At 31.3% G+C, this 12,476-nt stretch overlaps 1 protein-coding gene across 1 annotated transcript; it reads left to right on the top strand.

The window, feature by feature from the left end:
* The first annotated feature begins 4,199 nt into the window (after positions 1–4,199).
* On the top strand, positions 4,200–12,246 carry LOC127718036 (E3 ubiquitin-protein ligase TRIM71-like). Its single transcript, XM_052223931.1, has 2 exons — positions 4,200–4,262; positions 9,264–12,246. The coding sequence occupies exon 2, from the start codon at positions 9,276–9,278 to the stop codon at positions 10,947–10,949; it is 1,674 nt and encodes a 557-aa protein (XP_052079891.1). The 5' UTR covers positions 4,200–4,262; positions 9,264–9,275; the 3' UTR covers positions 10,950–12,246.
* The last annotated feature ends 230 nt before the right edge of the window (positions 12,247–12,476 follow it).

Raw genomic sequence — 12,476 nt, 5'->3', positions numbered from 1 at the left:
ACATGAAAGGTGAAATTAGTCCTATTAAAGATTATGAAGTAAAAGAAGAAAATCATAGTATTATCGATAAATTATCAAAATTTGTGTGATATAAAGAAAACTAAACCTTAGAATATAAAGATAGAATATGAGAAGATAGCTCTTATGATGAGCTTTCAGAAAATAAAAAGAAAATTTTGGGTCACCGCACTCGTTTTCTTGCTACAAAACAAAATAGGTAAATTCATAACACATTCCTTTATAAAAGTAACTTTATCTAAGTTATCTCCCCTTGAAGGGCAAAGTTGAAAACAAATTGAATCAAACCAAAAATATTCTGTATTTGTAAGAAACAGTCGTAAAAATATCATAAAACATAATTTTCTTCATTTCGTTGAAAAGTTTTAGAAATGAATTACATTCTTCTCGCGAATTTTGCCTATTTCATTAAAGATCTATACCGTTTATTTCCTACTATTTCAAAACCCAGGATAGCGGAAGACACCCGATCTACCTTAATGAACAGTTAGTGTATATCTAAAGACACTAAGGTTCATGGAGAGTTGACCTGATATAAATGATTTTCTTTCGAGGTCCATTATAACTAATATTCGTCCAATCCAGTATTGAATTGGAAGTGTTTATGTTAATTTTATATCTTCATATTTAATAAGTTTTGGATTTTCAAATATTTGTTTTTGCTTCGAGCATTTCTGAAAAGACATTATTTGTCGAATTGCGATATATAATTTATCAATTTCAATTAATTAGCCTTATAATGTAGTACAGTTCTACAATTCTCTACAGGGAGTTCTCTGGTTGTGTTCTGCAAAAAAAAAAAAAATAAAAAAAAAAATACCGAACTCCAAGGGAAATTCAAAACGGAAAGTCCTTTATAAAATGGCAAAATCAAAAGCTCAAACACATATAACAAATGGAAAACAACTGTCATATTCCTGACTTGGTACAGGCATTTCGTTAAGTAGAAATTGCTCCTGATAATATGTTAAAAGTGTAATGTTTCATCAATATTCGTCTTGCTGTTAGAAGACGCGTTTATAAGGCATATGGACAAAGGTCGGACAGATGAACGGACATAGTAAATCCTTTATTCCTCCCACAACTTTTTTTGTGGGTGAATAATAATCATGAAAAGAAAGAAATAAATGTAACAAGCAAGCTCACTAGCCCAACACCACTGAAAGGTATTACTATAAAACAAATTGTTGCGTCCATTTTCCATTCTCTTTGAAAAAATTAATAAATCCAAGATTCTCAAGCTATCCAAATAAGACACAAGTATTTATATTCCTATCTTAAATTTAGTTATTCAGTTCTAATAATCAATATGTATTCATTTATATATCAAAAACTAAAAAAGAGGTCCTAAAGAGCCTGTATCGTTCACCTGGATCTATACCAATTCATTATTTAGAACCTGGATGATGTCAATAATTTGATGTTAAGTTAACTCGTCAATTTGTCAATTCTTTCATTTGTTGGTAAGTTTAATTAAGGAAAAAATATTTCAGTGTTTAGACAACATATTTGTTTATCAATGCACATCTGTATTACTCGTCATAAACATTATCATAAATCATTATATTATATTGTGTAAAACAATGAGATAAAGTAAGTCCTTAACCACCTTGGTTTATTAATAATGATGTTTTTAATTATATGTATTCATCAATTGATAAGTTCATTAACATGTGTTCAAGTGATGCAACATCAAAATCTATTTTTATAAATTAACTGTTTATACAACTTTGGATTGTGTTCGAAATACTAAGGATTTTCTTCCCAGGATAAGTAACCTTAATTGTATTTAGAAAACCTTTCGGAATTTTGGGTCCTTAATGCTCGGCAACTCTGTTCTTTATTTGGCCTTTTTATTCTTTTTTTTAAGAACGTCACTTTTGTAATAGGAAAGTGGGTCTGTCGTACAAAAGTATAAGCCTGGGATTTTTCAGTCCAATTATCAAAATGCTAGCAAGTAATGATGTTTGTGTAACATTAAAGTAATGATTGACCTTTGGACCTGAATTAAACCAACTTAATTTAATCTAAATAATTTTCAAATTTGGATTTTCCAACAACAGAAATATTTTGTTTCGAGTAGATGAGCAATCCACCGCCGTTCCTTGAACTATACATCTTATCGCTTGATTAAGTTCGAAAAGTGTTGACTAGTTTTATCACTGCAAATCATTTGACTATGATTAAGATGTGATTCAGTACAAAACATTGAACAAATTTTATCTTGTTTCTACCAAAACGCATATTATCATTAAATATTGAAATAGACTTTTCGGAGAGGTTAGTTTCTAATACTGAAGGTGGTAATAGTTCATGTATCAGTGGACCAGGTTTTGTTCCAATTCTATCAATTATTTACACGAATGTTAATGCTAAAAAAAAAACAGTGTTGATTGTTTGACTTAGGCTTAGAAATTGAGAAGACCGGCGAAGACGAACGAGTACCGAAGGGTAACTAGAAAATAAGTTCATAAGTTTCAACTATTTAAAAGAAAGTTCAAGCATTTCATTTCAAGTACTCGGCTAAATTTATTTCCATTGGTGTTTATATTGAACTGTTAGCCAAAAGACTAGAATGACTTTAGTGTGATGTTAAGGACTTTTGAAATATGCAAATAAATAAAGGTAAAGCGATTGAACACAGCGAACCCCATTATCTGAATGAATCAATACAGTTCAGATATTTATTCATTGAATCCATAAATAAAAGATTGAAAGACTACAAATGATTCAAACATTCTGATTGTAGGCGAGAACACTTCCCCGGATTGTTTTATTTGATGATGAACCCTCTTAACATATTGATTTGTTTCTTATCATGCAAAACGATAGCCAGGACTTGGATAATAACATACAGCCTTGTATCCAATCTACCCACCAAAATCCCTTCCATAGGGCGAAATTTATGAAAACCATGAATGTATACCTTTATTTTTCGTATAAATACAAATAAAAGCAGATACAAAGAAGATTATAGAGTGGGATTTTCTACATGTTCTGTTAAACCAAGGTTTCCAAATTCTCACAAGTATTGCTACTTCAGTCAGAAAATTCCTTTAAAAATATTTGAAAAGTGTACTTGATAAGTGTCAATCAGGGATTAATTCTGAATATTGAAAAGATTTGTTACGATGCCGTGGGTCCGTCACAAAAAGTGTGTAATAAGGTAAAAACGTTCAAATTTTAAGTGAACTCTACAAAACTTTACTATGTCATTTCAGTCACTTCTATGCGGAGCCCAGTAGTAAAGTAAAACACATATGACGAGTTATTATGGCAACAATTTGTTATAACATTTACAGATTTTTCTTGATTTGTATAAATTTTAATCTAGATTAAATGTACTGTTTCTCGATTGTGCTCGATGACAAAGGAAATAAATTATGCATTGTTCATTCATTTACCTAGAATATGTGCTCGTTACGATATAAGAGTGACTTCATAACATTTAGAATTCTTTTATTTATATTTCTTGATTTTATGTAATTCTCCATTTAAGTTAGTTTTATACACATCATTATCTTCGGCCAGAACGTAGCTATGACCCCCCCCCCCCTTTCCCCTATCTACTCCTGTTTAAAAAGATGTAAAAGATAAAGATGTTATAAAGAAATCCTTTCTTAAAAATGAAGTATAAAACCTGGTATTAAAAAACCGAAATCCTCAAAAACACCTTTTACTTTTCAAGTGGTTATTGATTGAACTGAAAATTCTGCTAATGATATAGTTTGTTATCTGAATTAAAAACTCAATTTCGAAATGTTAAGTATAACAAAAAGCATCTGTAAAATTCAAAACATCCTTATATATTTAGGAAACAAATTGAAAAAAATACATGATTTTTTAAAAACGTTTTTATGGTAAATATGAACACTTGTCAAAAATGAAATATGGTGGCAAACCAAATTATTGTCAATTTTGGGAATAATCTTCAGTCTTCTGAAAATTATTGAGTGCAACAATAATGACATACTTCTAGAATTCTTACCCATTTTCTGTTAAAAAAAACAATAAAAAAAATTCGAATTATTTTCCGTTGCTTTCGTGTTTTAATATCATTTATACATCTAAAAACGTGTTTGACTATTTTTATCGTATCTGTTATGTCATAACACATACCTGTGTAAAATGAATTTTAAAGATTGCATTTTTCATTATTTTTTTCCCCGTGTCACCTGATATATTATGTTGTAATCAAGGTAAACGTTGACGTGTCCAGGTATAAAACTAGTAATAAGAATTAGGTAAGCAGCTGTTTCTAATTCTTCATTTTGTTCTCCGTTTTATAACTGTATGATATCAAACATATTCAAGAAGTTATTGTATATTATGTGTTATTCATAAAAAGAAAATCTGGATTTTTTCTTATTCTATCTTCCTTTTCTGACAAAACATGTGTTCAACAAAATGTCAGATTTATCTGTAATAATTGTTCTGGTTGTAAATTCTTTATTTAATAAAACGTGTTCTTAAGCATGTTTATGTCATCTGAAAATTTGGTATACAACCACTGAATCGACTCTCGATACTGCACTCAGTGGAGGTAATTAGTAAACAAATTACTCGAGGTAAGAACAATATACATTTGTATTGAACATTTTTCCATATAAAATATTAAGATGTGGTATGAAATTGAGATTTTGGGAATTACATAGATAAGTATCAAACTAACACGAACAATTTGCTTCAAAGTGTAGTTATAAGTATTAGCATAATAAATACTTTTTAAATCATAAATGACAGCGTTTCGAGGAAACGCCACTATTTTCCACTCAAATCATATCATCCATTCATTTGACAAAGATAGTGTATTTTCATTTAAATTAGTGTTTACCTACATAAATGGTATATATATCGTACAGTAACAAGAACACAGTTTTCAATGGTTCATGTATGGTATCTATCGTAAATGATTTTGAAATGTATAGTTTAAAATTGAAACTGACAAGTACATTTTTTTTTATATAAAATTCTTTACAACCTATGAAAAGACTCAATAGATCAATTGAACGAATTTGAATGTCGTCTGCATTTAAACAAGTATTTATAGCCTGTTAATAACTACTGAAAGCAAAATGTGCTATAAGACAAGTTAAGTGTAATCATCATTTCTTTTTTATGTACTTTGTGGTTTCTTATTTCTGACGTATTCGATTATCGACTCTGATTCACAAAAGAATCTAAAAGTAATGTCATCTACTGATGTTTGCATGTATAGTGAGTGGCGGGAAAACTTTTTTTCTGGACGTCGGCCTTTATTTTTGCGGGAATTCGGGATAGGGCCTTTATGTTCGCGGAAAGTCGGGATTTACCCTTATCAAGACTCGGGAACTAAAGATTTTTTTTTCAGGAACCGGGAAAAAATGCTTTATTTTTTCGGGAATTCGGGATAACATCCCCTCCTACCGCCCCTCTTAAATTACCAAGATAAACAGTCTGTTTTGTTCATACATTTTGTGTTTTGCTGTCCAGAATTATAATTGTAATTTTGAAAGACCTGAAAAATTGGGTGAGGGGGAGTAAAAGGTTGTACCATTTGCATAAATTGATGTACATATCCAAAGAAAGTCAATGTGCCATTCCCAAGACAATTAATCTCAGTATTTGTTGTATTTGTATCTTTTTAAGTAATTTGATTAAAAAATTTGTTTATCAGTATGCTCTGTTTCAATTAGAATCTAAATAGGTTAAAAGTAAAATGAAGTAGAGCTTGATGCTAGCTAAAGATTCTTTCCATTTCTATTGCTGAAAGTCTTAAATTGGTCGTGACCTCTAGATGCCTTTTCTTGTATCAAAATCGCGTTAGGGATAATTCTGCTTTGATTTAAATCATTTTGGATTGCTGTCACATGTAACTATTGTTTACTTAATTATGCCAATGCATTGTTCTTTATGATATTGTACCTAGATATTTGTATTTGTCATGGAATGTTAGCATACCTTTTTGAAATTGTTACAACCCAAGACAATTTGTAATATCTTATAAACATAGTGTGTTTCTTTCGTATTGGCAAAACTACGCCTGGTAAACGAACACACACACACACACGTTAATATATATTTAAAACCCAACCAGCAAATGTAATATGTACCAGATCGCCTTAAAGGGAAGATACCCTACAAACAGGCAAATTGTTTTGGTTAAAAAATATCAGATTAATATACAACTTATATGTGTAAAAGACCAAATAAACTATGTAAAGAAAAGATTATGAAATAAAAAAAAAGTGAAAACGAAAATATATTTTGAATGACAAATACCCATCATCAATACCAGTTTCCTGATTAGAAAATTGAAACTAAGGAAAAATATGAAATATCCAGAACATAGTGTAGAGATTTAAAAGTGTACTTTTAAAACATGTAAAAGCAGTGTATATAAAGTGCGAATCCAGTTAGTTTATTTTCATTGTTGTATGCGAGTATGTCTATTGTAGAATAAAGGATGATGGGAAAAACTGCGTTTGTTTACTCTTTGAAAATACAAAATAATAGATTTGAATGTATGTTTTAACACAATTTCATTAGAATATAACTTTTTAATGTATAATAACAGGATTTAAGTCCATAAAAGGTACTAAAAGTGTTATTTAAGCAGCAGAATCCATAATATTGATTACTGAATGCGATTCATTTTAACTATAGATGCGATGAATTATCACTGTAAGTGCAATCATTTCTGATGTGGAAGTTTTGGAAGTGCGATGAATATTCATTGTCGTTTTATATGATTATTCGACATTCAACAACTGAAAATAGTTTTTAAATGACTTTAATACTGATAATATTTACAATTTGAAATGCAAGCTAGTCGTAGATGCTTACTTGAATATACACGGGTATAACCACGTTCATATCATGAATATTCAAATATTGTTGTTGAGTTTGCTATTAGCTTGTATGGATCCGAAAATGTACTGGGGCAGAACATCAATGAATATAACGTTTTTCTACGACGAATTTTCTTTGAAAAGTTTTATAACTTGCTTAATAAAGCCTTGAACATTTGTCACGCCGTGTCATATATATTTCTACCGTATTGATAGGCTTTTGCACAACGAACAGTACAAGAATGTACACCGAACGGTACTAAAAAAGAAAACAAACTACAAAGAGAATGAATCGTACAATGTCAAAATTCTGAGGTCAGTTTTTCAAGTATTACTAAATGTCTTCAAATAAAATTAAAACAACGGGTTTCTCATTCGTATTATGTATTTTTACAACAACAAAGCACAAAATACACGGTCGCATTTAATGAAAGAGCCAACCAACTATGCTCAATTTGTAGTTTAATCAAGTTTGAGTTACACATAGTGTTTGTTTCGCGATTTTTACAAGTAATTCACAGACCTGATATACAATGCTGCCAGGAGCAGTAAACTTTGTTTTCATAAACATTGAATACTTAACTGAACAGTTAGTCAATTAGTCTTTGGTGTAAATATAAGAACGGTATATCTACCAACATTGCTTTGCGATGTAGCGATTAACGTCCGGAATCAACTGTGCGGCGGTTATACCCCGTGGTATAGAACCATTTAAACATGTAACAATAAACAGTTTTCAATATTTCTTTGTATTCTCACAATTGCGTATTGGCTTATTTGTAACACCGACTTATAAGAAATTCAAGCATATTTAAGGTGACTCGACTGTTGCTCGAACTTTCTTTACTGTATAAGATTTATACACAATGGCATGATAAATATTAATTATCCAGTCATCCAAGCGTCAATTGTTTTTGTGCAAGATGAAAACGTTTCCACTCATTCAATCGTGAAATGAAGATCGTTTTGTGAATGCTCTTTGTTATCTCAAATGCAGCAATTAGAGCTATTTTCCTAACGCTTGTAGTTTAAAGGTTTGGTTGGCTTGCTTTGTTTGTATAAACGTTTGCTAAATCTTAATAACAATGCTTAGGCAACATTTATACAACCAAGGCCAACCACACCTTTTAACTACAAGCATTAGGAAATTAGCTCTTATGACGTTTAATTTATTAGTATGCAATGTAGATTTAGTCCGACACAGAAACTGTGCTTTTCCGGTGACGTGGATTGGCTTAACTGTCCAAGATATATGTATTTAATGATGACGTGTCATAGGAAAGAATAAATTTTATCCTGCATATAGATCAGGACAAATTATTTGAGAAAATAGAATTGACTATATTAGCAATAGATACCATGTTTAAGGAATTTATTGATATATTACCTCAGACTTTCACTCACTAAGTATGCATATATAATCAATCCTTCTGACTTCATAAAGTTTGTTAGAGAGTCGGCTGAATTAAGACTTTATATAATGAAAATTAATTAATTTCCTTCTGTGAAAATGCATCGCATATACAATAGAAATGAATCGCCCTACAGTGAAATTGAAAGTCTAGTATCATTATTCGCCAGTAAACATGAATCGCATAACGAAAACAGCATAGTGGAATTTGATTCAATATCAACAAGCTGAATAACAAAACCTGTTTTAAGTTAAACAACATTAATAATTATGTTAAAAGGTTCATTTTACTGCAAATGAAACTTAACTGCTACTTTTATATCTCTTGCACGCTCTGTTCGTGAACTATTCTTAATATTTATCTATTTATGTATCAATTTCGCACCTGGATGGATGTAGGCGCGATGAAAACCCGTCCGCATCTCATACCTATATCATGAATTTATTAAAACAGTGCACATTATATATTATTTCTTATTTTATTCAAAACTTGAATCTGTCGTCTGTTTATTTATCAATTTACATCAGAAATTCATCACGGATACAGTAAAAATGACATTTTAGGATTTGCACATTACATACAATGTAAAGTATTTTATCAGTGTCTTCACTTTCAAATAAAAGTATTTATTACACTACCATCATTCAGACTATACAAGTATTAGCATCTAATCATAAAAGAACACAGAATCTGAACTTAAATTAGCATGGATATTATGGCTGAGATTACCAAACTTCAACTTTGCTTAAGGTACTTGCAACTTTATTTGAAACATAAGTAGATACATTGTAATGTTTTGATAGTAACAGTACATTGTACGATTAAAATGGGTTACTGAACGGATGCTACTTTTTTGGAAAAGATTCTATATGAGCGGCTCCGATCCATTGGTAAAAATATAATTTGAACACCTTCATCAACACTGAGACAGAGTGGTTATAATATATATAAAAAGGTTTGAGGAAATTACTATACCTCTCATTCATGTCATTTTCTTTTATAGGAACTTCCAATTATGGCCTCAGCATTATCTTGTGGTCCGTGTTTGTATGATGACGTCGCCGGGGTGGCAAAAAGATGGTGTACTTATTGTGAAGAAGGATTATGTGAAGATTGTGAAAACGTTCACAGGAAAAGTAAAATATCAAGGAATCATAAGGTTATATCAATAGAAGATTATCGCAAGATTGAAAATTTTTCGATCTCACAGGTCTGTGGGCATCACGGAAAAAATCTAGAGTGGTTTTGTACAACTCACGACAAAGCCTTATGTATGGTTTGTGTCACGTCAAATCACAAGTCATGTTCTGGTGTTGTACCAATTAGCGTTGCCTCAACAAATGCAACGCAATCGACTGCGTTAGCTGACCTGGAAGAAACGATTGAGGGAACACTGCTCAATGTGAAACAATGCATAATAAATCGTCAATCCGCTACAAAGGAAATTGAAAAACGAGAATTAGTGGTTAAAACCATTATTCATGAAACTCGGGCAAAAATTAATGGCCACCTAGACAAGCTAGAGGAAAAATTATTACTTGAACTAAGGTCAGCATCTCACACTTGTAAATCGAAATGTGCAAAATTCCTGCAGAATTTAGAATCAACAGAAGACAAGCTCACCAAACTGAGGGAACAAACAATACATATGAAACAATTTTCTTCTGATATACAAGTGTTTCTTGGAACACGTCAAATTAATAATTTGGTCGTAAGCGAGACGGAATCAATTAAGAGTGCCATCGGTACTACCAAGGACAATGAATTAAAAATAGTTTTTCACAACCTAATTGCGAAATTATTAAATGAAGTCAAAGAATTTGGTCAGATTAAAGTCTCAGACTGCGCGACCAGTCTACATTTCAGAGACATAAAAATCGATCAAGCTCAAATAGGGATCACTGTCCCAACATCAAGAAACATGTCCAAGATTAAGCTTCAGGTAATGACATCATTTGATATATTCAAATACAGGAAGCATACAATGAATATTTCAAGTTGTGTTACATTGCCAGATGGTCATTTTTTGATGGCGAATGGGAAGGGAAAGCATTTAATACAGTATAATGATAAAGGTAAACATGTGCGTGCAATTCCGGTCTCTTCCCGTCCATATGATATTACAGTAATTAAACCTAATCGTATTGCTGTGTCATACGGTGACGCAAAGTTCTTAGAAATAATAAATATCAATACCTTTACCGTTGAAAAGAGAATTAAATTACAGGATGATTGCTTTGGAGTATCTGAAGAGGATGGAAGACTTTACGTGGTAGGATACTCTTCAATACAAGTCCTGGATCTATCGGGAAGACAGCTGGAAACACTGAAAATGGAATTGAATGATGTATATTACATCACAACTAGCAAAGACAGGATATTCTACACAGACACGAGCAAAAACAAAGTACATTGTTGTCGTTTGAACGGAGAAGAGTTATGGCAGTTTGAAAGTGAATCCATTCGTTTGCCTGTAGGTATTACAGTAGACAATAAGCAAAACGTGTATGTTGTAGGTCATAGTTCCCGTAATCTTACAGTCATACAACATGATGGGAAGGACAGCACGATTTTATTGACAGTACAAGATGGACTAAATAAACCGAATGATGTGTATTTTGACATAGAAAAAAGAACATTACTTATATGCAACGAAAGGGGACGGGTTACGCTATACAAAGTTAATTAAAACTTTTCAAATCATGTAGGATTAAATTCCTTTTTTGTAGAAACGTTCATACAATATACAACATAAGAACACGATAAACGTTTGATCTGTTTTGTTTTCAAGTTGGATAATAATGTGGCGCGATTAGTGCCCTTCTGTATTCTATGCAATTTTCATGATCACAATTGTACTGACGCTGAATTATTTAAAAATGAGATGAAACAATTGTGCCTCCACACAAAACTTAAGCTAAAGCTTTCTCAATCAAATTTAAACGGATTATTTTCCCATTCTATCTAGGTTTTGTCTAAATACTTACATTGTATTATTCGACTGTTTTTATTGCGTTAAGCACTCAAAGTAGCAGTTGATGTGATTTAATGCTTGAATTGATGGTTTGGGTAACACAAACAGTAATTTAACCCCGACACACCTTCGTGTGTCTATCTTAACTCAGTGATGTCTTTAATTTTTATCTTTAATTGTAAATGTCCTTTATGGACTTGGTGGTGACTGTAAATTTTTTAGAGTCTCTTTTAAATTTATAATTATACACCATTTTTGTAGACTCAAAATCAAACACCGCTTATTCTATATATATAACTATTGGGTTTAAACCTTATCTTTGGGATCAATATATAAAGGGACATGAAACAAATTTTTTTCAATTTCATTTCCCCCTAAAATTCGTGTTGCTAAGTCTTTAGTTTTCTATGTTGTGTCATCTGTACTATTATTTGTCTATTTGTCTTTTTATTTTTGGCCATGGCGTTGTCAGTTTGTTTTCGATCTATGAGTTTGACTGTCTCTCTGGTATCTTTCGTCCCTCTTTTACATGCAAAAGGCTGTTAATGGGGCATTGCTCTGTTCAAGCAGTGGTCTATTATTTTTCAAACTTCTCTTAGGATTGCCTATTGATATGGTAAAATTATATGCCATTGAAAATGAATGATTGTAGGATGGCAGTGGATAGTTTTCATGTTTATAATTTCAATATCTAGTTGTTACTCTGATGTCAAAAGTATGAGGATTCATGTAATTTTCTAGGATTTTGAAAGGTGCATTATTTTAACATCGTTTTCCCCCTGATATATAATTTATCTTTAATAATTTGTATATGTATATGTATGGAAAGAGAAGGTTTCATAGAGTGCCTTGGTGTAATTTTCATATAATTTTTATTTCATTTTTTTTTTTAGAAAAAAAGCATTGCAATGTATCTTTATAAAGAATTTTAAGTTATTAACACACATTTCCTATGTCTTAATATACAAACACCATGTGCAATTAAATGGGAAATAAACATATTTAAACTTTATTGCAGTTTAGACAGACAATTAAGTTAATGTTACACACTTTTGTTTATTGTCTCAAGTGAATCAGTGATCATTGTGAACCAATCATGGATTAGTTTCAGATCAATTATGAACTGATGTATGTCTCGACTGCTTCGTCGCAGAATGCGAGATATAAGGATTACAATCCGGTAGCGGCGGCGTAAACTATTTGTTTAAAGCTTTATATTTCAGAAGGTAGAAGACCTGGATG

Source organism: Mytilus californianus, unplaced genomic scaffold, assembly GCF_021869535.1.
Source record: "Mytilus californianus isolate M0D057914Y unplaced genomic scaffold, xbMytCali1.0.p SCAF_10, whole genome shotgun sequence".
Classification (NCBI taxonomy): Eukaryota; Metazoa; Mollusca; class Bivalvia; order Mytilida; family Mytilidae; genus Mytilus; species Mytilus californianus.
This window is presented reverse-complemented; position numbering and strand designations above follow the sequence as displayed.